Source organism: Salvelinus sp. IW2-2015, linkage group LG26, assembly GCF_002910315.2.
Source record: "Salvelinus sp. IW2-2015 linkage group LG26, ASM291031v2, whole genome shotgun sequence".
In the NCBI taxonomy this organism is placed as follows: Eukaryota; Metazoa; Chordata; class Actinopteri; order Salmoniformes; family Salmonidae; genus Salvelinus; species Salvelinus sp. IW2-2015.
The window spans coordinates 24,992,725-25,018,641 of NC_036866.1; the positions used below are offsets into that span (position 1 = coordinate 24,992,725).

At 39.4% G+C, this 25,917-nt stretch overlaps 3 protein-coding genes across 6 annotated transcripts in view; 1 reads left to right on the forward strand and 2 right to left on the reverse strand.

Moving 5' to 3' along the window:
- Positions 1–509: 509 nt before the first annotated feature.
- On the reverse strand, positions 510–15,164 carry LOC111952747 (uncharacterized). The gene is made up of 9 exons (XM_070435021.1): positions 14,894–15,164; positions 9,802–9,986; positions 8,677–8,826; positions 3,361–3,460; positions 2,905–2,985; positions 1,114–1,214; positions 823–889; positions 655–718; positions 510–545 (listed from the first exon to the last, which is right to left on the reverse strand). Exons 1-8 carry the CDS (start codon positions 15,162–15,164, stop codon positions 708–710), a joined length of 966 nt encoding a protein of 321 aa, XP_070291122.1. The 3' UTR covers positions 510–545; positions 655–707.
- A 3,049-nt stretch (positions 15,165–18,213) lies between these two features.
- On the forward strand, positions 18,214–22,604 carry LOC111953095 (insulin gene enhancer protein ISL-2B-like). The gene is given in 7 exon segments (XM_023972193.3): positions 18,214–18,756; positions 19,108–19,297; positions 19,618–19,877; positions 20,763–21,046; positions 21,370–21,501; positions 21,504–21,539; positions 21,890–22,604. Coding segments are annotated over 7 exon segments (1,077 nt in total). The 5' UTR covers positions 18,214–18,698; the 3' UTR covers positions 22,007–22,604.
- Positions 22,605–24,944: 2,340 nt separating this feature from the next.
- LOC111952417 (S phase cyclin A-associated protein in the endoplasmic reticulum) overlaps positions 24,945–25,917 on the reverse strand; it is a 111,132-nt gene continuing 110,159 nt past the window's right edge. For all 4 annotated transcript variants that reach the window (XM_023971059.1, XM_023971058.1, XM_023971057.1 and 1 more), the window contains one exon: positions 24,945–25,841. In XM_023971059.1, the coding sequence (XP_023826827.1) occupies positions 25,738–25,841 (104 nt within the window). In that variant the 3' untranslated portion in view covers positions 24,945–25,737. The remainder of the gene's footprint in view (positions 25,842–25,917) is intronic.

Consider the following 25,917-nt stretch of genomic DNA (forward strand, 5'->3'; position numbering starts at 1 on the left):
ACACCCACTGCACTGTGCACTGCTCTTTAATGGATCAGCTAAATCATTTAGGAGCCTATATGTGCCATTAACTACATTTCATGGGGTCTAATGTGTGGATAATAACAGCTAGGATATCCCAGTTGAACCGGATAATGGATCCCTTTGCCCTTTTTAAAAAGGTTAAATTCCCATCTTTAGAACACTGAATTCCAGGAATTGTCTAACAGGTATTTGTCAAGCTGCGGGTAACTTGCACAATAATTGATAGTGGGTGGGTAACTCCTCAGAAAACAGATATTCGCATTTTTCAGAAAAAAWTTGTAGATGTAGACCCACAAAAGGTTTACCGGTATCTTGAAAAATTGTGCAATATTATTACAGATGACACCATTGTGAGCACAACATTGCCTATCAAAGAATAGGATGAGGGTAAAATGATCCAGAGTTTGTCACTTACGGGGGCCACGATCTTGCCAGTCTGTCCAACCTGCATGTCATTGGGGACATATCCAGAATCCACAGCAGCTCTGGAAGCACCAACTGTGGGGGAAATCAATTCAAACCTAATGGACAAAAAAATGCAATCCAATTTTTTCACCAATAATTTATCAGTTATTCAAATATAGAAAGTAACATTTGTTGTCATTGAAAGACTCATTCTAAATTACCCACAGCATTCATTTTGTCAGCAAGGTCATAGAGCAGCTTGAAGTTCTCTCCATTCTTCAGTCCCTTCCTAAAAGGACGAGACAATAATGATTTATTTAAACGTTTACATGAACATGAGAAATAAATTGATGTGTAAGGCAAATAGTATGATGAGCTGAAGGTGACTTCTACCTCCAGACACCACAACCGTAGCCCTGGTCAGCTCTGGACGGACAATCTTGGTCAAGGTTGCTTCCAGCTACTCAGAAGCAGACGGAGCAACTGAAATAAACAACTCATGGGGATCGTCAGAGGATCATATTAAATAAAACTCTCAAGTTCTTGCTTTTAACTATACCCTGACAAAATAAGTTATCCAGTCTGGAAATTAAATAATTATTTTAGAAATGATAAACAAGAACAATGGCTTTTGTATGTATGCTTTTCATGTGTGTCTCAGTGCATGGTTAGTACTATGGCTACCTTCCTCTGATGTAGCACTGCCTCAGTGGGCTCAAAGGATGTCCCTCTGACAGTGAAAACCTTGACATTGTCATTACACTTGACAGTGCTGAGAGCATTTCCTGGGAACGAGACAAACAGTGATGTTTTGTTATCTAACTCTAAACCTCATGCAACTCTTCTGATGACAAATGGGAAATAAAAGTAGAGAATTAATTTCACAGAATCTAATTTGGGAAACATCTTCTGGGCTCAAGGTTCACCATGAGTTTTCAATATGACCTATATGGACATGACAATTAAACAGCAACGGTTTAAGTGGATAATGTCATTTTGATTCATTCAAAGCCCATAAGTGCAATTGAGAAATTAGGCTTTTGGGATCTAGTCATTGCTGGTATTGCCAAAAGACTGAATTGGCTCTATCTAAAAGCAAACCAGTTCCCTATGGTACAGTACATGGAGAGTTGGTGAGTTACTGGTCAAAATCATAAGAGCAGTCCCAAATGCAGTAACAAATTCAATTGATTTCCAATGATAATATCAAACAAAATCCATTTTGAGTATCAAAGAATGTCTAAAGCACTCTAAACTGCATTGGTGAATTATAATGTGCTCAAGAATTCTGAAGGATATCTTAGTAGTATACAGTGGCTTGCGAAATTATTCACCCCCCTTGGCATTTATCCTATTTTGTTGCCTTACAACCTGGAAATAAAATAGATTTTTGGGGGGTTTGTATCATTTGATTTACATAACATGCCTACCACTTTGAAAATGCTAAATATGTTTTGTGAAAAAAACAAGAAGACACACAAAAAAAAGAAAAAACTTGAGCGTGCATTACTATTCCCCACCCCAAGTCAATACTTTGTAGAGTCAACTTTTGCAGCAATTACAGCTGCAAGTCTCTTGGGGTGTCTTTATAAGCTTGGCACATCTAGCCACTGAGATTTCTGCCTATTCTTCAAGGCAAAACTTCTCCAGCTCCTTCAAGTTCGATGGGTTCCGCTGATTTACAGCAATCTTTAAGTCATACCACAAATTCTCAATTGGATTGAGGTCTGGGCTTTGACTAGGCCATTCCAAGACATTTAAATGTTTCCCCTTAAACCACTCGAGTGTTGCTTTAGCAGTATGCTTAGGGTCATTGTCCTGCTGGAAGGTGAACCTCTGAAACAGGTTTCCCTCAAGAATTTCCCTGTGTTTAGCACCATCCATCATTCCTTCAATTCTGACCAGTTTCAGAATTGAAAAAAAAATCCCACACCATGATGCTGCCACCACCATGCTTCACTGTGGGGATGGTATTCTCGGGGTGATGAGAAGTGTTTGCGCCAGACATAGTGTTTTCCTTGATGGCCAAAAAGCAAAATTTTAGTCTCATCTGACCAGAGTACCTTCTTCCATATGTTTCAGGAGTCTCAGACAAGCCTTTTGGCAAACATCAAACGTGTTTGCTTATTTTTTTCTTAAGCAATGGCTTTTTTCTGTCCACTCTTCCGTAAAGCCCAGGTCTGTGGAGTGTACGGCTTAAAGTGGTCCTATGGACAGATACTCCAATCTCGCTGTGGAGCTTTGCAGCTCCTTCATGGATATCTTTGGTCTCTTTGTTGCCTCTCTGGTTAATGCCCACCTTACCTGGTCTGTGAGTTTTGGTGGGCAGCCCTCTCTTGGCAGATGTTGTGATGCCATATTCTTTCCATTTTTTAATAATGGATTTAATGGTTCTCCGTGGGATGTCAAAGTTTCAGATATATATTTTTTTAGAACCCAACCCTGATCTGAAATCCCCCCAACTTTGTCTCTGACCTGTTTGGAGAGCTCCTTGGTCTTCATGGTGCCGCTTGCTTGGTGGTGCCCCTTGCTCAGTGGTGTTGCAGACTCTGGGGCCTTTCAGAACAGGTGTAAATATTCTGAGATCATGTGACACCTAAATAAAGTCCACCTGTGTGCAATCTAATTATGTAACATCTGAAGGTAATTGGTTGCACTAGATCTTTAGGTGCATTTGAATAAAAAAAATTAAACAAGATTTAATTTTTCACGTCACTTCACCAATTTGGACTATTTTGTGTATATCCATTACATGAAATCCAAATAAAAATACATTTAAAATTACAGGTTGTAATGCAAAAAAATATGAAAAACGCCAAGGAGGATGAATACTTTTGCAAGGCACTGTAGGTTGGTTTGGGGAAAATACAATAGCAATATGCTTTAGTTCAAATGTATCTTCTCATAACACATTCACAAAAAGCTAGTTACCGGCATAGATGGTTCTGACAAAGGTGTCAGGGGATTTGATCTCAATAATGTCTGAAATAGGAGCAACATCCAACTTGGCAGACACTCTGGGGAGCAGATTCTAGAAAAGACGGGTTGGTAAATAAGCAGGGATATAAGGCAATCTGTAACGATCAGGCAAAGATGCTCTACAAATAAGTTCCAGAAACCATGGCATGAATGAAAAATACAGCATACTCATAACAGCTATGTTTTTTACACTAGGCTTATGAAACCAAATCCATCCTACGAAATACATCAAATCCTCTGCAGGCATATCACTTTCCTAAGAAGTGACAAATGACCTGAAGGTATGTACAGTTGAAGTCAGAGATTTACATACACCTTAGCCAAATACATTTCAACTCAGTTTTTCAAAATTACTGACATTTAATCCGAGTAAAAATTCCCTGTCTTAGGGCAGTTAGGATCACCACTTTATTTTAAGAATGTGAAAATGTCAGAATAATAGTAGAGAGAATGATTAACTTCAGCGTTTATTTCCTTCATCACATTCCCAGTGGGTCAGACGTTTACATACACTCAATTAGTATTTGGTAGCATTGCCTTCAAATTGTTGAACTTGGGTCAAACGTTTTGGGTAGCCTTCCATAAGCTTCCCACAATAAGTTGGGTGAATTTTGCCCCATTCCTCCTGACAGATCTCGTGTAACTGAGTCCTGTTTGTAGGCCTCCTTGCTCGCACATGCTTTTTCAGTTCTGCTCACAAATGTTCTATAAGATTGAGGTCTGGGCTTTGTGATGGCCACTCCAATACCTTGACTTTGTTGTCTTTAAGCTATTTTGCCACAACTTTGGAAGTATGCTTGGGGTCATTGTCCATGTGACCAAACTTTAACTTCCTGACTGATGTCTTGAGATGTTGCCTAAATATATCCACAATTTTCCCACCTCATGATGCCATCTATTTTGTGAAGTGCATCAGTCCCTCCTGCAGCAAAACACCCCCCACAACATGATGCTGCCACCCCCGTGCTTCAAGGTGAGGATGGTGTTCTTCGGCTTGCAAGCCTCCCCCTTTTCCTCCAAACATAACGATGGTCATTATGGCCAAACAGTTCTATTTTTTTTTTTTTATCAGACTAGAGGACATTTCTCCAAAAAGTATGATCTTTGTCCCCATGTGCAGTTGCAAACCGTGGTATGGCTTTTTCACTGCGGTTTTGGAGCAGTGGCTTCTTCCTTGCTGATCGGCCTTTCAGGTTATGTCGATATAGGACTCGTTTTACTGTGGATATAGATACTTTTGTACCCGTTTCCTCCAGCATCTTCACAAGGTCTTTTGCTGTTGTTCTAGGATTTATTTGCACTTTTCACACCAAAGTACATTCATCTCTAGGAGACAGAACGCATCTCCTTCCTGAGCGGTATGACGGCTGCGTGGTCCCATGGTGTTTATACTTGCGTACTATTGTTTGTACGTTTGGAAATTGCTCCCAAGGATGAACCAGACTTGTGGAGGTCTACAATTTCTTTTCTGAGGTCTTGGATGATTTATTTTGATTTTCCCATGATGTCAACCAAAGAGGCACTGAGTTTGAAGGTAGGCCTTGAAATACATCCACAGGTACACTTCCAGTTGACTCAAATGATGTCAACTAGCCTATCAGAAGCTTCTAAATCCATGACATCATTTTCTGGTGTTTTCCAAGCTGTTTAAAGGCACAGTCAACTCAGTGTATGTAAACTTCTGAATAAGTGGAGTCAATTCCTCTGTGGAAAGACATGCAAGTTGCTGTTAACACCACATGCAAATAGATTTATTTTATTTTATTATTACTCAGATTTTTAAGTAAGATGCTGAAGTAAAACTTCCAACTCATTTACAGCTTCAGTGAATCTATTGTCTGCATCTGCTTCATACTCTGGATATACATACCTGGCAGAGAGCCTTTGTAAGCATCATTTTGAGCAATCAGAACACCTAGGACTTTGCTGACTTCCTGTGCAACCTGAAGAGATGATAAATATACAGCAAATCAATCCCTTGAAGAAAACCACTAAGCGTCTAGGTCTGGATATCGGGTAAATCCATTTGACTTCAAGCGCTTTTTGACAGCAGCCATTTTGATTTAAACAAAACTTTCTATACATGATTGCTCATGGAAGAAGTTACTGGAAACAAGAAACAGTTGAGTTTGATATAATTTAAAAGGTTACAAAACAAGGTTGTCAAACTGCTTTATAAATTTCTTGAAAACAAACCTCAAGAAATTATACATCAAACGTCAAATATCTAAAAATGAATTCATATTCACGTTGTAGTTTAGACCCTACTTTACATCTGAAGTTTGTGTTGTGCCCGCCATCGGCTGAGACATTCTTGAATACAGGGTGTGTCATTTCAATCATAGAAATGTAATTCATAGAACGGACATCCCTTCAGACCACTGCAATTTAGCTGGTACACCATTGACATTTTAATTGAAATGTTAACTTTGAATTACTCTGATGTAACGGCCGATGGTCCAACCACTGTCGAATGTCAGCATAAATGGTCATGTCTATTCTATTCTATTATTTATATAATTGCAATAGGTTTCCGATGGAGGATTGACAGTATAATATAAAATCAACAGATATTCCCTTTCAAGTCAACATTCTCTGATGTGTGGACCTTTAACGATCTAAATTTATCAGAAAAAACATGAAACCTGCCCTGTATTTAAGCACGTTGGGTCTCGACCTATGGCGGGCACAACACAAACTCAAATATAAAACTTACTGTATGTGAATGACAAATCTGAGTTTTTTTTTTGTTTTATTTAGCTAATTGACATTTAATGGGTAAACCCCGTTTGTAAGCTTTTTAAAAAATATACATCTCAACCGTGTATCTTTTCCCATAAATATTTGCCCATTGCCCAGTGCTCAGAAAGTTACTTTTTGTACCTGAATGCCAAAACATTCATTATGCAAAATAGGTCAACCTTGAGCACTTTTTATCTAAGTGGACACATGTTTTTAGATTTTTTTTGAACATTTCAATAAATGTAAAATCTCATTTACATACGTATGTATGTGTACACCCCTTCAAATGAGTTGATTCGTCTATTTTCAGCCATACCCGTTTTCCGACAGGTGTATAAAAATAGAGCACACAGCCATGCAACCTCCATAAACAAACATTGGCAGTAGAACGGCCTTACTGAAGAGCTCAGTGACTCAACGTAGCACTGTCATAGGATGCCACCTTTCCAACAAGTCAGTTAGTCAAATTTCTGTCCTGCTAGAGCTGCCCCAGTCAACTGTCAGTGCTGTTATTGTAAAGTGGAAACATCTAAAAGCAACAACAGCTCAGCAGTAAGCCAAACAAGCTCACAGAATGGGACAGGCGAGTGCTGAAGCGCGTATAAATGGTCTCTTCTCGGTTGCAACCCTCCTACAGAGTTCCAAACTGCCTCTGGAAGCATTGTCAGCACAAGAAATGTTCATTGGGAGCTTCATGAAATGGGTTTCCATGGCCGAGCAGCCACACACAAGCCTAAGATCACCATGCGCAATGCCAAGCATTGGCTGGAGTGGTGTAAGCTCGCCGCCATTGGACTCTGGAGCAGTGGAAAAGCGTTCTCTGGAGTGATGAATCACACTTCACCATCTGGTAGTCCGACAGACAAATCTGTGTTTGGTGGATGCCAGAAGTACGCTAATTACCTGAATGCATAGCTCCAACTGTAAAGTTTGGTGGAGGAGGAATAATGGCCTGGGGCTGTTTTTCATTGTTCGGGGTAGGCCCCCTAGTTCCAGTTAAGGGAAATCTTAACGCTACAGCATACAATAACATTCTAGACGATTCTGTGCTTCTAACTTTGTGGCAACACTTTGGGGAAGGCCCTTTCCTGTTTCAGCATGACAATGCACCTGTGCACAAAACGAGGTCCATACAGAAATGCTTTTTTGAGATCGGTGGGGAAGAACTTGACTGGCCTGCACAGAGCCCTGACCTCAACTCCATCAAGCACCTTTGGGTAGAATTCGAACTCCTATTCGCCCAACATCTGTGCCCGACCTCACTAATGCTATTGTGACTGAATGGAAGCAAGTCCCCGTAGCAATGTTCCAAAATCTAGTGGAAAGCCCTCACAGAAGAGTGGAGGCTGTTATAACAGCAAAGGGGGGGACCAACTCCATATTAATGACCATGATTTTGAAATGAGATGTCCAAATAGCAGGTGACCACATACTTTTGGTCATGTAGTGCAAGAATTCACACCCGAGGCATAGATCTTCAAGCCGATTTAAGTCAAAACTGTAACTAGGCCTCTCAGGAACATTCAATGTCGTCTTGGTAAGCAACTCCAGTGTATATTTGGCCTTGTGTTTTAGGTTATTTTCCTGCTGAAAGGTGAATTTGTCTCCCAGTGTCTATTGGAAAGCACACTGAACCAGGTTTTCCTCTAGGATTTTACCTGTGCTTAGCTCTATTCCGTTTCTTTTTAGCCTAAAAAACTCCCTAGTCCTTGCCGATGACAGGCATACCCATAACATGATGCAGCCACCACCATGTTTTAAAATATGAAGAGTGGTACTCAGTGATGTGTTGTGTTTGCCCCAAACATAACACTTTGTATTCAGGACATAGTCATTTTCTTTGCTACTTTTTTTGCAGTTTTACTTTAGTGCCTTGTTGCATGTTTTGGAATATTTGTATTCTGTACAGTCTTCCTTTTCCCACTGTCAATTAGGTTAGTATTGGAGTAACAACAATGTTGTTGATCCATCCTCAGTTCTCATATCACAGCCATTAAACTCTAACTGTTTTAAAGTCCCCATTGGCCTCATGGTGAAATCCCTGAGCGGTTTCCTTCCACTCCGGCACATGAGTTAGGAAGGATGCCTGTAACTTTGTAGTGACTGGGTGTATTCACTGCTCGACTGAGGGACATTACAGATCAATTGTACAGTTGGGGTACAGAGATGAGGTAGTCACTCAAAAAGCATGTTAAACACTATTATTGCACACAGAGTGAGTCCATGTAACTTATTGTGACTTGTTAAACAGTTTTACTCCAGAACTTACTTAGGCGTACCATTACAAATGGGTTGAATACTTATTGACTCAAGACATTTCAGCTTTTCATTTTAAATGAATTTGTTTAAAAAAATGTCAAACATAATTCCACTTTGACAATATGGGGTATTGTGTGTAGGCTAGTGACACAAAATATAAATTCAACCCATTTTTAATTCAGGCTGTAGCAAAAAAAAATGGAAAAAGTCTAGGGGTGTGAATACTTTCTTTAGACACCATCTGATCAAACCCAAGATGTAGCCTACCTTTGCACAGTCTGTTCCAGCAACCAAACAGGACACGTCTCCTCCTAGTTTCTTGGCTGCAGTAATAGCACTCAGCGTAATGGGGGTCAGCTTGTCATTGTTGTGCTTTGCCACCACCAAGGTGCTTTGAAACCTCTGGAAGAGTCCAGACTACAGGGGAAATGTATTTTTCAGTAAATGGCATAACATAAGCGTAAACATAACTGCTCTCATGCCTATCAAACTTGAAAGCTACCATTACGATATGAACAATTCAGCAGCATTTTGTGTAGTCCAATAAACAGCAAGGCTTTGAATCAAACAGGATACTACAGATTCTGTTCAGGTGTACCTTTTGGGGGAAAACAACATCTAATGGGTATTTTTTGGAGGTCGGCTATAGCAGAAAGTGTGAGCTACATAACACCGAAGGGGGGGAAGGATCTGGGCCAAATCCTTCAGTAAACAAGCTGACATAACATCCAAGATATGCACTGGCTTATACAACATTTTGACAGGGAGTATCAATCCTATCACCAACCTAAAACAGAACCAGATATATCTGAACCTGTGTCTGAAAGAAAATTTGAATTACCAGAGTAAAGGTCATTCACACAGCAGCCTAGCCAACGTCACAGCACAATACAGTAGCAAATTGGGAGCAAATAGTAGCTATACATTAAATTATGGTCTTCATTGAAATTGTGTTTCAATGCCTTTAAAATCATTGCATCATTGAAAATTGAAAAAATTGTACGTTTCGTAACTCATTGTTTACGAGGTTGCATAAGCTAGCTATCTAGTTAGTTACAGTAACAACTAGTTAACGTTAGCTACATTTTCAGCCCGCTAAGGTCTGTGAAGCTGGCTGTGATATCAAATATGATCCGATTTTCAAAACTATGCAATGTACTTTTTTCATATGTATTAATAAAGCAAGGGAAATCAATGAACTGTTAACCTTTCTATGGTTTCGTGCACGGGGAAGATAAGTTAGACATTTAAGTTAGCTAGCGTAGCTATCAGGCACCTACAACACCAGCTTGTACTATGTGTGCTTTTTTTTGTATTTGCCACATTGCGAATGAATAGCAAGTTACTTAGCTAGTTAGTCTGATATAATCATTTGCGTGTAACGTTACTTACCAACTGTTTGAAATGATGTTTTCTTGATAGCTCTATGCATCTCTGACTCTGCTCCTCGATGCTCACCTCTTGAATGAACTCTGACAACTGTAGAATGTTCTCGCGACACAAATGTCTGGTTGGACTACAATCACTTCCGTTTTGGGTGGAAGCAGAATAACCAAAGACAGCACAGTGTGAAGAAAGGCAGAAATTGATTATTCAATAGGTGTCCGTACGGGAGTTGCAGCAATGAGACAAGACTGTAACTACCAATTGGATACCACAAAATTGGGGAGAAACGGGGTAAAAAAAATTATAATAAATGAATCCATGATCACACAGGTAGGCGACGTTGGTTCGTTTAAACTCATGCGCAGAAACTTGTTATCGGGTCTAACTAATGGTCTCCGCCAAACTGCGCATGTATCTAAGGCACTCCTTATATATAAAGTTGTTTTTGACGAAAAGGAAAACGTGTCAGTTTGTCACTTTCAGGTGGTTGTAGTAATGACATGTTCAACTACTTAAGACATTGTTTCGAATCTAGGTTGTGTCTTTAGACTTATAGATAATTAACAACAAATCTCTCATTGACTTCTCAAACCTAGGCCTGGTCTGCTTGGTCTGTTTCGAAGTATTCCCTATTGCGCCTCTGGGTATAGAAACTCAATTGAATAACGTTGTATTTCAGAAGACCATCCTAGATCCTGCCTGTACCACTCGGGTGCATGATGATGACTGGGTAGATGGATGTGGGCAACAGGGAAAACGACATACTATTATCAACAGCAAAGTTATTACAACTATACATTCAACCCAGATCTGTAAACAGACTATTTTAAATGAGTAGATGGCAAAGTTCTATGAGAAGGGTATAGCCAGTAAGACAATGCACACCAAATAAAGTTTGATAACCAATCTGTAGCCTAGACCCTACCTAGGCCACATGAGTCAACTTCATTCCGGGGGACAGGACCGAGTTAGGGAAACCCTAGCATAGACCATGTTACATTACAGTCATTTAGCCGGTACTCTTATCGAGAGTGAGTTACAGTAGTGAGTGCATACGTTTTCATAAATTGTTTTCTTCCATACTGGAAGCCACAACCCTGGCGATGTAAGCACCATGCTCTACCAACTGAGCCAAATGGCACCCACACAGGATATGTGATACGGGACATCTTTCCACRAAGTGAAAAGCCAAGTCTTATCTTAAATCAATCTTGTGCTATGATGTCCATGAAGAAATATGCCTTCACAAATACTTTGAAACTGCACCAGTACGAAAACTCAAAACTCTTTCCTAATGTTTAATTGCAGTATTGGGACAGGTCTACATTGTGATGAATACATATATAAATTATTGTAGGAGGAATTATCCTTTTAATCTCAATGGGATCATCTGTTGGTGATCTAGGCCTAATGGATAACTAAATGAATGATGAATACAAAATAGGCAGCCTATAAAGCTGTTTCATTTAAAAGTTTCAGGGTCAGGAATGGATGGCAAACATGAACATGTAACAAATAAAGATTTAGTAGCCATTCACAAAACAAAATTATGTTATCATAAATAACTGCAATGCAGTGCTCTAGACCACTGCGCCACCCGGGAGGCCCTAATTTATTGTTATTATTAATGTCATCATACTTGATTATAATTATATGCCCTACAATACCAGTCAAGGGTTTTTCTTTATTTTTACTATTTTCTACATTGTAAAATAATAGTGAAGACATCAAAACTATGAAATAACACATATGGAATCATGTAGTAACCAAAAAAGTGTTAAACAAATCAAATTTGCCTTGATGACAGCTTTGAACACTCTTGGCATTCTCTCAACCAGCTTCACCTGGAATGCTTTTCCAACAGTCTTGAAGGAGTTCCCACATATGCTGAGCACTTGTTGGCTGCTTTCCCTTTACTCTGCGGTCAATCTCATACCAAACCATCTCAATTGGATTGAGGTCGGGTGATTGTGGAGGCCAGGTCATCTGATGCAGCAGTCCATCACTCTGCTTCTTGGTCAAATAGCCTTTACACTGCCTGGAGGTGTGTTGGGTCATTGTCCTGTTGAAAACCAAATGATAGTCCCACAAAGCGCAACCCAGATAGAATGGCGTATCGATGCAGAATGCTGTGGTAGCCATGCTGGTAAAGTGTGCCTTGAATTCTAAATAAATCACTGACAGTGTCACCAGCAAAGCATCCCCACACCATCACACCTCCTACTCCATGTTTCACGGTGGGAACCACACGTGCAGAGATCATCCATTCATCCACCCCTTGTCTCACAAAGACACGGCGGTTGGAACCAAAAACCAAAGGACAGATTTCCACCAGTCTAATGTCCATTGCTTGTGTTTCTTGGCCCAAGCAAGTCTCTTCTCCTTTTGGTGTCCTTTAGTAGTGGTTTCTTTGCAGCAATTCAACCATGAAGGCCTGATTCTCGCAGTCTCCTCTGAACAGTTGATGTTGAGATGTGTCTGTTACTTGAACTCTGTGAAGAATTTATTTGGGCAGCAATTTCTGAGGCTGGTAACTCTAATGAACTTATCCTCTGCAGCAGAGGTAACTCTGGGTCTTCCAGAGTCTTCCAGTTTTATCATAGCGCTTGATGGTTTGACTGACCTTCTTGTTTTAAAGAAATTATGGACTGTCGTTTCTCTGCTTATTTGAGATGTTTTTGCCATAATATGGATATCGTCTGTATACCACCCCTACCTTATCACAACACAACTGATTGTCTCAAATGCATTTAGAAGGAAAGAAATTCCACAAATTAACTTTTAAACAAGGCACACCTGGGTGGCAGGTAGCCTAGTGRTTAGAGCGTTGGACTAGTAACTGAAAGGTTGCAAGATCGAATCCCCAAGCTGACACGGTAAATATCTGTCATTCTGCCCCTGAAAAAGGCAGTTAACCCACTGTTCCTAGGCTGTCATTGAAAATAAGAATTTGTTCTTAATTGACTTGCCTAGTTAAATAAAGGCAAAAAAAGAAATAGAAATTCCAGATGACTACCTCATGAAGCTGGTTGAGAGAATGCCATCATGGCAAAGGGTGGTTACTTTGAAGAATCTCAAATATAACATATACAGTGGGGAGAACAAGTATTTGATACACTGCCGATTTTGCAGGTTTTCCTACTTACAAAGCATGTAAGAAGGTCTGTAATTTTTTATCATAGGTACACTTCAACTGTGAGAGACGGAATCTAAAACAAAAATCCAGAAAATCACATTGTATGATTTTTAAGTAATTAATTAGCATTTTATTGCATGACATAAGTATTTGATACACCTACCAACCAGTAAGAATTCCGGCTCTCCACAGACCTGTTAGTTTTTCTTTAAGAAGCCCTCCTGCCTCTCCACTCATTACCTGTATTAACTGCAGCCTGTTTGAACTCGTTACCTGTATAAAAGACACCTGTTCCACACACTCAATCAAACATACTCCAACCTCTCCATGGCCAGACAGAGAGCTGTGTAAGGACATCAGGGATAAAATTGTAGACCTGCACAAGGCTGGGATGGGCTACAGGACAATAGGCAAGCAGCTTGGTAAGAAGGCAACAAACTGTTTGGCGCAATTATTAGAAAATGGAAGAAGTTCAAGATGACGGTCAATCACCCTCGTCTGGGGCTCCATGCAAGATCTCACCTCGTGGGGCATCAATGATCATGAGGAATGTGAGGGATCAGCCCAGAACTACACGGCAGGACTGGTCAATGACCTGAAGAGAGCTGGGACCGACAGTCTCAAAGAAACCATTAGTAACACACTACGCCATCATGGATTAAAATCCTGCAGCGGCACGCAAGGCCCCCCTGCTCAAGCCAGCGCATGTCCAGGCCCGTCTGAAGTTTGCCAATGACCATCTGGATGATCCAGAGGAGGAATGGGAGAAGGTCATGTGGTCTGATGAGACAAAAATAGAGCTTTTTGGTCTAAACTCACTCGCCGTGTTTGGAGGAAGAAGAAGGATGAGTACAACCCAAGAACACCATCCAACGTGAAGCATGGAGGTGGAACATCATTCTTTGGGGATGCTTTTCTGCAATGGGGACAGGATGACTGCAACCGTATTGAGGGGAGGATGGAGGGGGCCATGTATTGCGAGATCTTGGCCACAACCTCCTTCCCTCAGTAAGAGCATTGAAGATGGGTCGTGGCTGGGTCTTCCAGCATGACAACGACCCAAAACACACAGCCAGGGCAACTAAGTAGTGGCTCCGTAAGAAGCATCTCAAGGTCCTGGAGTGGCCTAGCCAGTCTCCAGACCTGAACCCAATAGAAAATCTTTGGAGGGAGCTGAAAGTCCGTATTGCCCAGCGACAGCCCCGAAACCTGAAGGATCTGGAGAAGTTCTGTATGGAGGAGTGGGCCAAAATCCCTGCTGCAGTGTGTGCAAACCTGGTCAAAGAACTACAGGAAACGTATGATCTCTGTAATTGCAAACAAAGGTTTCTGTCCCAAATATTAAGTTCTGCTTTTCTGATGTATCAAAATATTAGTCATGCAATAAAATGCAAATTAATTACTTAAAAATCATACAATGTGATTTTCTGGATTTTTGTTTTAGATTCCGTCTCTCACAGTTGAAGTGTACCTATGATAAAAATTACAAACCTCTACATGCTTTGTAAGTAGGAAAACCTGCATAATCGGCAGTGTATCAAATACTTGTTCTCCCCACTGTATTTTGATTTGTTTAACGCTTTTTTGGTTACTACATGATTCCACATCAAATCAAGATGTCACATACACATGTTTATCAGATGTTATTGTGGGTGTAGCGAAATGCTTGTGTTTCTAGCTCCAACAGTGTAGTAATATCTAACAATTCACAACAATACACACAACCTAAAAGTAAAAGAATGGCAATTAAGGCATATATAAACATTATTAGAGTGACTAGTGTTCCATTATTAAACTGGCCAGGGATTTCAAGTCTATGTATATGGGGCATCAGCCTCTAAGGTGCAGGGTTATGTAACCGGGTGGAAGCTGCCTAGTGATGGTTTATTAACAGTCTGATGGCCTTGAGATAGAAGCTGTTTTTCAGTCTCTCGGTCTCAGTTTTGATGCACCTGTACTGACCTCGCCTTCCGGATGATAGCTGAGTGAACAGGCAGTGGCTCGGGTGGTTGTTGACCTTGATGATCTTTTTGGCCTTCCTGTGACATTGGGTGCTGTATGTGTCCTGGAGGGTAGGTAGTTTTTCCCCGGTGATGTGTTGGGTAGACCGCATCACTCTCTGGAGAGCCCTGTGGTTGCGGGAGGTGCAGTTGCCATACCAGGCGGTGATACAGCCCGACAGGATTCTCTCAATTGTGCATCTGTAAAAGTTTTTGAGGGTTTTGGGTGCCATGTGTTATTCATAGTTTTGATGTCTTCACTATTATTCTACAGTGTAGAAAATAATACAACTAAAGAAAACCGTTGAATGAGTGGGTGTGTCCAAACTTTTGACTGGTACTGTATATGTAATTGTGTAGCCAATAAATACAATAAAATGAACATCTAGGCTTACAGTATCAGCACAACATCCTCAACACTACACTCTAGTGGACATTTCATAGCATGCAACCTGAAAGACCTCTCACACCTCAATTTGAATGGCTTTTGTTATTGTTACAAGAGTCAAATACAGCAAAATAAAACAAAAATGATCCTATACCTGTATGGTTATGAATATAGCTAGCTAGGGTTTTTAATGTTGGTGAGTTAATATATTTCTAAGTAAAATGCAGCTATGCTAGCTTTTGCTAGCAAGCCAGCCTCTCTGGGATAGGGGGCGGTATTTTCACGTCCGGATGAAAAGCGTGCCCAAAGTAAACTGCCTGCTACTCAGGCCCAGAAGCTAGGATATGCATATTATTAGTAGATTTGGATAGAAAACACTCTGAAGTTTCTAAAACTGTTTTAATAATGTCTGTGAGTATAACAGAACTGATTTGACAGGTGAAACCCAGAGCACAATCCATCCAGGGAAACATTTTTTTGAGGTCAATCTGTTTTCCATTGTTTTCCTATGGCAAGCCCGTTTTAATAGAAATATGCTTGCAGTTCCTATAGCTTCCACTAGATGTCAACAGTCTTTAGAAATTGGTTGATGTTTTTCTTTTGAGAAATGAAGAAGTAGCCATTTCCTTTCTGGGTGTATAGCCAAGTGTACTCTTTTGTTTGGGGCGCGTGACCTGAAGCTCGCTCCACTTTCATTTTATCCGCTATTGAACGCAGTTTATCCCGTCTTAAATTGTATCAATTATTTACGTTTTAAAATACTTAAAGTTGGATTAGGAAAGTTGTTTGAAATGTTTGGACAGAGTTTACAGGTAACTTATTAGATATTTTGTAGTCATGCTGGGCGAGTTGGAGCCGGTGTTTTTCTGAATCAAACGCGCCAAATAAATGGGGATATAATGGGGATTTTGGGGATATAAGGACGGAATTAATCGAACAGAAGGACCATTTGTGATGTTTATGGAACATATTGGAGTGCCAACAGAAGAAGCTCTTCAAAGGTAAGGCATGAATTATATTGTTATTTCTGAGTTTTGTGTTGCGCCCGGCGGGTTGAAATATGATTGTCATGTGTTTGTTTGATGGGGTGCTGTCCTCAGATAATCGCATGGTTTTCTTTAACCGTAAAGCCTTTTTGAAATTTGACATGGTGGCTRGATTAACAAGAAGTTAAGCTTTAATTTGGTGTATTGCACTTGTGAATGTATGAAAGTTAAATATTTCTCAAAAAAATTATAATAATTTGCGCACTGCATTTTCACCGGATGTTGTCAAATCAATCTCGCTAACGGGATTTGATCCATAAGAAGCTAGCTGATAGCAGATTTAAGGTTAGTGTTACGTTTAATTTAAAGGGTTAAGGTTAGGGGAAGGGGAAGGGTTAGTTAAAATTGTTAAGGTTAGGGGAAGGAATAGATAAAATGGTTAAGGTTAGGGTTAGAGGAAGGGTTATCTAACATGCTAAGTAGTTGCAAAGTAGCTAAAAAGTTGTTGAAGTATGTTGTTGAAAAGTTGCTAGTTAGCTAAAGTTGTCAGTGATGAGATTTGAACTTGCCACCTTTTGGTCATGCTATACGCCTACCCATCCAACCTGACTAACTACCCTACTTTCGTTTTTGCCTTAAGTAACCATCTGTCTTATGTGACCATACCAAACGTGACATATGAGACTAATTTTTGCGTCCAGGATTTACGTTTACTATGTCACCTCTAGCCTATGAGACCAGGCTGCTGGAGACGTGTGTCCACAATGATGAAATCATACCCATTGAACCTATTGTTTATCATCACATACTTCCTCATTAACATGCATGCATTAATTGTTGGTTATGTTAAAGATATCCATTACAAATGTTAAATGGTGCACTTTGCTACGTGTTCCTTAACCAATAGTGTATATCACATGCAAAAAAATTGATGGGTTTTCCATGTCAAAACGTGTCTTAAAACGTACTGAAAAGGGTAAATCTTTTCTAAAGATTTCTTGATTTATATATCCGGACTATTCTAATAAAATTTGAATTTTGATTATACAATATTGCAGAATGGGAACATCTTTTTATTATACTTATACATTTACAAAACGAAATTCAGAATAATCTAATAAATGTCAGTTCATGAAATGCGTGGCAAAATAGCTTCTTCATTTATTTTTTGTAGGGATTTTGTTAGATTTTAATAAATTGACAAAATAGTAATATTGACTAAATAATTTGGCTGTTATTAAAAACATAAACAACAAAATGGTCTTTCTGCTCCAAAAGGACCTTTCTGCTTCTTTTCCAGTAGAGGGCTCACTCATAGAACTCTAGTTCTCTATGAGGTCTCTAGTCTAATCTTACTTTATGAAATCCAGGCTTTTAATAGGATTTTGCAATACATATTATACGTTTTTGTATTGTCACCAGGAAAAATAATAATGATAATAAAAAATAATATTAAGAATATAAAAAATGAATAGGTCTGCATAATCATTATCATCACCGTAATAATTATCACAATCATAAGTGTAGAAGCATAATCATAACAATGAAGTTCAACTTTCCACTCAACTTATGTGTGAAAATCTCTTTATATTAAGAAAATAAAACAGTTTTTAGTATTTAGACTTTTTGTCTTGGGTCTTTCTTATCATTCACTATATTATGCAACACATTTCAATGAAAATTACAAAACTCAATTTCGAATTTCTTTAAATTACCTTTACAACTTTTCTTCCAGTTCCATGCTTTTTAAACAAAAAAGAAAACGCTGGCTTGGACACAAAAAAACACGGATGGAGGGGGTCTATGTTGATCTAGTAGGCCTACAGCGATTCTCAACTGGTGGGTCGTGCATTTAAAGTGTGTAGAAAATGATAATTCACTTTTGTTTTTTAAATATTTTTACCTCTGAACAATTTTTCTTTAATCACAGTCTTTTCAATAGACTGTTATTAGCAGCGCTATTTAGCAGTTTGTTGATTTTTTTGGTCTCAAACCAGTGAGTTTAGCATTCTTCATCAAGAATATAGGCAAAATGTAATTATTGAAAATGAAAAGGTGGGACTGTTGTTCCCTTATTATATAAATGGTACATTTACTATCAATATAGCATTAAAATCGTTTTCCAGCAATTTGGGTCCGGAGGCAAAAACCAGTTGAGAACCACTGATCTAGTAAGTAGTCTATTGTTTCATAGTCAAAGCCTTTGCATAGTTTACCCCCTCCCCAAACGCACAGAGGTCCAGGTTTACATGTGACGTCACTCTGCGCGTGGGACATTGCTCTTCTCTTCCCACCTCTCAATCGAGGAATAGAAGTTAGCAGTCAACCAGGAACGGGACCGGGCAGTCTTCCACTCAATTTCTTAATCTATCGGCCTGCACTATCCCTCCTGTATGGTGGATATTATATTAAATTCTTCTTTCTTGGGTGATATGGGGGATCATTCCAAAAGTAAGTAAATATTTGTGTCCCTATCTTAACTTTGACCCAGGCACATTTAAGATGGATTTGATCGTTAACAATATTGGGCTATTATTGGAACATTTCACGATTTTTTTGTTGCATTGGTCAATTTCGATAACTGAAAAGGGTGATGTGAATACATCTTAGGTCTACGGTCAGTTATACCCGTATATAGCTACGGCCCTTCGTTCTGGAAATGACAAGGATAACAAAACAGGACACGACACGGTTGCATGCTGCAGAGTGGACACTGGACGAACATGCGGGGATTTAGCGAGTATATCTGGTGATTACATTGGTGTAGGTGGTGGTAGCATTAATATACTGTGCATTCGACAGAGAAGTCTGGAATCGCAATGTGTGTGGGCTGTGGGAGTCAGATCCACGACCAGTACATCCTGCGGGTCGCCCCGGACCTGGAGTGGCATGCTGCGTGTCTGAAGTGCTCGGAATGCAGTCAGTACCTGGATGAGACGTGCACTTGCTTCGTCCGAGATGGCAAAACATACTGCAAAAGAGATTATGTAAGGTAGGAGTTGACTAAATTTCCTCACTGATGTGATTTCAGAGCTTTGGAATTTCCAAAGGCCCCAATTGTGAAAAAAATTGTAGTTAGGCCTACTGAAGTGGAAATGTATGATAAATTGTTCAAACTGCTTGTTGGCACTAAACAGTATCCACATGAGCGAGAATAGCACAACCTAGTCAAAGTTTCTGGTTTATTTGGTAAAATATAATAAAAAAGGTTGACTTGTGACGTAGGCTATTCGTCTCCTTCATCTGACTAAATTGCATGTTTTTGTTATGCATTATAAAGTATTGAGACCAATGTTCCTATGTCCTTTTCAGATTATTTGGGATTAAATGTGCAAAATGTAACATTGGCTTCTGCAGCAGTGATCTGGTGATGAGAGCTCGTGACAACGTTTACCACATGGAGTGTTTTAGGTGCTCGATGTGCAGCCGGCATCTCGTGCCGGGGGATGAGTTCTCTCTGCGGGACGAGGAGCTGTTGTGTCGGGCTGATCACGGTTTACTTCTGGAACGGGCCTCAGCGGGAAGCCCCATTAGTCCGGGAAATATTCTCTCCAGGTCTTTTCATATTACTGGTCAGTGAACGAATAATGGTGGTAATAATAATGAGAGTATAATATTAATAATAACGTTAATAACAACGATAGGATATAGCATAATAATAATAATAATTGTAAAACAATATATATTTTTTATAATAACAGTTATTATTATTATACTTGTCTGCAAAATGTTCCTTTCACTGATCAAGTGTGCAGACTTTTAAGCCTATAGGTGTATTACATTACTTTCATTGGTAGTCTAAACATTAATTAAAACATATTGGGTGTTGTTTGTATCTATTAAGTTGTTAAAGCTATTAAGCTATTAGACTAAAGTGTACGTCAATTCGTTTATTTTGAAAACAATAAGGTAACATATTGGCTGTGTAAAGGGGGGTATGCTGCAATGGTCGATATATTTTTGTTAATTCAAATACTGAAAGTTTAGAGTTTGTAGGTGTGAAGTTAGAAAAAGAGAGAATAAAAGACCTCGATCGAAATATGATTCTACAACAGAAAATAAATGAATGTTACGTGGGAAGCATTTTAAATTGTATTTGTAATTCACAAAATGTTTTTGAGTTAATATTTGAAGGGATATATTGTATAGCCTGTTTAATTAAAGTTTACCAAAGAATCTTATCAATTATCACGAAATTACATGATCATCGTTATTATTATTTTTGGTTGAGGACCTCTTGACTGAGAAATGTGGATGTTTTTTATGATTGTGTTTTTTTCTTTTTCTTTGTGAGTTTCCTATGCTCCTGCCKTGATTGTGTAATTGCTAGGGAGAAGTAGGGAGAATACGTGTATCTATCATCAGTCATGATTGCTTTTCGTTGCGTTTCTAAATTTGGCTCAGTCAGTGGAAATTACATTTTCAAAGATATTTCCGTTTGAATATTTGTCCCACAGATCCTGTGTCAGTTCGACAGCCTCCTCATCGGAACCACGTCCACAAGCAGTCAGAGAAAACCACTCGGGTGCGAACAGTATTGAACGAGAAGCAGCTCCATACCCTTCGGACCTGTTACAATGCCAACCCAAGACCAGACGCTCTTATGAAAGAACAATTGGTAGAGATGACCGGTCTTAGCCCAAGGGTCATCAGAGTTTGGTTTCAGAACAAACGTTGTAAAGACAAGAAGAGAACTATATTCATGAAGCAACTTCAACAACAGCATCACATCGATAAAACTGTAAGTTCATTTAGACATTCTAATGCAACATAAACTAAAAATAAAGGTGTTATTTAATAGGGCGTGACAAATAAAATTTAATGAATGCATATTTTTATTTAACTAGGCAAGCCAGTTAAGAACACATTTTTGTTTACAATGATGGCCTAGGAACAGTGGGTTAACTGCCTTGTTCAGGGGCAGAACGACAGCGTTTTACCTTGTCAGCTGGCCCAATGCTCTAACCACTAGGCTACCTGCCGACCATATTGCACTTTGAATGTTGAGAACCAGATGGATGGTGGTGAGATGTTTGTTGTGATACATTTTCGTTTTCTCTGTAGAATCTTCAGGGGCTGACGGGTACACCTATGGTGGCAGGCAGTCCAATTCGACACGACAACACGGTCCAAGGGAACCCAGTAGAGGTGCAGACTTACCAGCCCCCCTGGAAGGCCCTGAGCGAGTTCGCCTTGCCAGCAGTGACCTGGACCAGCCCGCCTTCCGGCAGTTGGTAGGCGCGCGCACACACACAACACACACACACACACCACACCACACACCCACACACACACACACACACACACACACAGCAATAAATGTATGTTTATTCAAATATCATCCACTCCGATCACTGAATGGCCAATCTCAATTCAGATTAGAGAATGGGATTTCATTCAGTCAAATATTTCTAAATTAAATAAATGCTTTTCAGCATCAAATTTAAGGCTGGTCGATTTACATGAATATTCATATTGGCCCAATATTTGCATTGGACTTCACGAAACATAAGGGTCATATCAATATGCAATAAGCAATTTGGGAGAGAAAAAAACGCTAATTAAAACAACCGTTTCCATGCAGGTGTCTTTTTCTGAATCGGGCTCCATGGGTAACTCCTCCGGCAGTGATGTGACCTCCTTGTCGTCGCAGTTGCCGGACACCCGACAGCAGCTGGTACCAAGTCCGATGGACACGTGAGACCAGCCCAACAGTGACGCTTCGAACTCCAGCATGCTCCCGCGTGCCCTGCATAGAAATTGGCTAGTTAACAGCTTTGAGAGGAAAAGGATTTCATCTTATTTAAAGAACAATAACAGCTGGATGTGTCTATGAGGATGCACCATTTGTTCACGGAGGGACCGGTCTGCATTTCTCAGGATCGGATGAATTTTAAGTTACCAGCCAGTGACAACCAAGGGCTATAACTAAAGCAGAGGCTGAGCCTCGGATCTTACCTACATGGTTGGACATAGCCTACGTGAGGATTATATCTACAAACCATTCAACTTTATTATGAGTCGCTAGCTTGTAATGATGAACATATCAGAACATTATCCATAGTGGCCAACAATTGTATAGTTTCATCTATGTACGTTTCCTATGTCGGGTTGCGACCATATGGAGACCCCATGACTCTGTAGATTGCTGATTTCTAGGATGATTTAAAATCAAGCCTTGTAAAATATTGTAATTAAGTGGATGGGATACAGATTGTGGAACCTTTCAAGAAAAAGTAAGTTATTGATATTTATTATGCGAAAATGTAGGCTATCGTAATAAACCCATATGAACTGTTTCATGTCTAATGAACTCTGCATGTGAAATCTCATAGATGCAGTAATTCAATCAAATATTAACTGAAATTTCAAATGGACAAAATAAATCACTATGTATTTATGAAACGGCTATTTCATGGTGGTTTTGCGTTGCCATAAGCCTATGGGCTTAATCTAAACTATGTAGCCAGGGTGAAAAAAGTTTGAGATATAATAGGCCTATAGAATCTCAAATTAATTTCGAACCATCCAAAATAAATCACTGTGATGTCAGTTAAGACCACAATCTCTCAGAGAATCGTGTTAGTCATTAGTTTACATCAAATTGATTTTCTCTATAATTTTAATGGCATATTGAAAAATCGTAACGCAACAGAATCACAGTTGGTCAAAGCAAGCATTTCTACATTGAGGGCTGTTTGTTAAATACAATTGAGGACAACATATTGTTTATTTAATTGTCCTCCACAAATGGATTTGCGATGTGATCATTCCAGTTTCACTTGTAAAGTCCAAGTCTAGACAGAGGACAGGGCTCGGCGGCTCCTTATCTACGCTTGGCATCATCTGCAAACGATACATTGAATGAACCAACAACAAACCCACCTCTCTCTGTCGCTGGAGTCTGTGCTGAAGGGGACTCCCACCCTGCGAACGCATACTGGCTTGTCTTGGGTTTATTTTAATTCCAGGCAAAATCCTGGATAGCCTCTGGACAAGGAGTGCAGGTCAAGATACTGACGACATACTAGACCTCAACAATTTGTTGTTGAGAATTAACTTTCTGATCAGAGGACGCAACAGCATTCTAACCTCTTAATCACGATCGGAAACATGATCAGTTTTTTCAGCACAGTACATAGTAGTCCTAGCTAGCGTTCTTTATGTGACTTCTGGCATCAAATCAAAAAGCCATTAGGCCTATCCTGCCATGCATAGTCTTTTATGTCAATAATTGTAGCTATGCAACAGTAGCCTACTGACCAACAAATTCTGCCCTTGTACCCCACCTAATCTTTCCTCTGGAAATATTTCATAATCGTGGTTAAAAGGAATTTTAGAAACAAAGCATATAATTGAGATACAGGCCTAATCAAATTATTACCCCCTTAAACATAATATATACACATTAATATTCACTTGATAAATGTTTTGCATATAAGGAAGCAATGTCTAGAATAAAAGTCATAACTTTCAATGTCGCACAGAAAATAACAGCATCCATAGCCTCAAATTTTGGAATTGCTTCATCCATTAGCCTTGCTATAGGCCTAGATAGGCTATGTAGTTAGTTGTATTGTTGCATATTTCTGTCATTTACACAACTCATTCATTCGTCCAATAAAGCCATTTAGAGGGGGGGGGGGGGGTGCAATGACAACTGGCAAATAAATAAAGTGCGTAATGCCTATATGGCTTTTGGCACGTCAGATCACGGTTTTACAGTTTTATCTAATTTCCATTTGATCAGATAATTATATAGTATGGAAATCTACAGTTCACAATCAGCCATCTAGCTGTATCTGATAAACATCATTAGTACAAACAACAGCACTCGTTAATCCACTGTTGCGCTCCGAGCGGCAGAATGAAAATAGATGCTGTCATTTCAGGATTTCACCTAATCGATAACAAATGATAGGAATCTAATGGACACATTTCCCATATTAACGTAATCAGTTGTCATAATTCTGACCTTAAAGCATACAAGATGTAAAAATAATTAGGCTACTCCACAGTTTGGGGTAGGGGTAGGCTACACTATTTCAGGGAAATAATAGACATAGGCTACTTTTCAAGCGGTAGGCCCATTTTAGAGCTGCAGTATGCTGCATGTGAAATGTTTTTAAGAGTTTTATGTATTTACTAYCCCTTAATATGAGAGACCTTTTCAATTGATATTAAAGTTGAAGAGACACTTGGCAATAATTGTGAGAATATACCCAGCCCTGTATAGGTTTACGTACTGAAAATAATTATTCAATCCTGCATAAATTTCTAGGAGTTATCTTTCAAAGAATATCCACTGGTATGTCTCCTTGCTGGGAGCGCTGAATTAACTGTTGGGTTTGATTGGGCTGCTCCAGGCAAGAGCAGAGGATTGACTGGGCCTGCAGAACTGAGTCTGGTATAGAGAAGGACCAGCCATTTTGTTTTAACCCAGCTCCTCACACCACCTGGGATATTAATCACTATTACAAATGTTACAATGCTGTACAGGCAGAAAATTACACAGACAGAGAGGCTAGTCAGTACTTCTCATTAATTGTCACTTGATGATCAGTAGACAGTGGAAATCACTGAGACTTGAATGAGTGAGCCGCACAGTCTCTAGATAAAAATAACTGGAGGACAATGAATGACGCATAATAATAAATAATTTATTAATGGGATAAAAAAGTAATTTACTAAATCAATTATATTTTGTAAGTTCTTCACAGCATAAAGGCAAGAACAAGGGAAATATTTGTACTTGAAATCAGGACAGCTCCTACTAGAGCAAATCTAAAATGTACAGAATAAACACATATAGGCTATGTAACTTACATATTGACGTACAAAACTGCCCAACACCTGTAAAATAACTACAGGGAAAAAACATTCTGATCAGGTCATTCACATCTTAACTGTATATGAAAATATTAAAGGAATTAACAGGAAGTACACAGTATTATTGATGAACGTGTTATGTAATCTAACCATTATGAGAGTGCTTTTGATTATCTCTGCTCTCTTCTGCTACGTTGTCATTCTATCCACAAAAGAAACACAACACGAAAGCAAATGACTTGGTTGGACAAGGAACATAATTATTGTGCGTGACTCACGGAAAAATACATAAGATACTCCCTTCCAACTCAAACTTTCGTGCAAATCGCCCATGGACATCGATGGATGACTTACACAAACATTTTAGTTATACATGTGCATCTCAAGTTAGGATTTATCCCTCGTCTTCTAGGATTTCAAAAGTTTTGGGAAGGCTAAGACTGCATTTTTAAAGAATAAGGCCATATGCGGACTTCAAATGTAAATGAGAAAGTATGTAGTGTAGAAAGTATGTAGTGTAGAATGGAGGGTGAAGTGTCGGCTTCTACTTTGCAGTGTTTTTCATGTGTATGTGCGTGTTAGAGGTCGGCATGCAATTCTGAATTAGTCCTCCTGCTTCTTGAGGAAGAACTGCAGTGCTGAGTCCCATTGGTCTCTGGGAAAGCGGTTGGACAGCTCACAGTAATCCAGTGGCTGAGAGACTCTGTCTGCATGGTGACAAACCATAGGACATTGTTTTTTGTCTGAGCAAGATGCCTCAGGATTTATACACTAATATTTAAG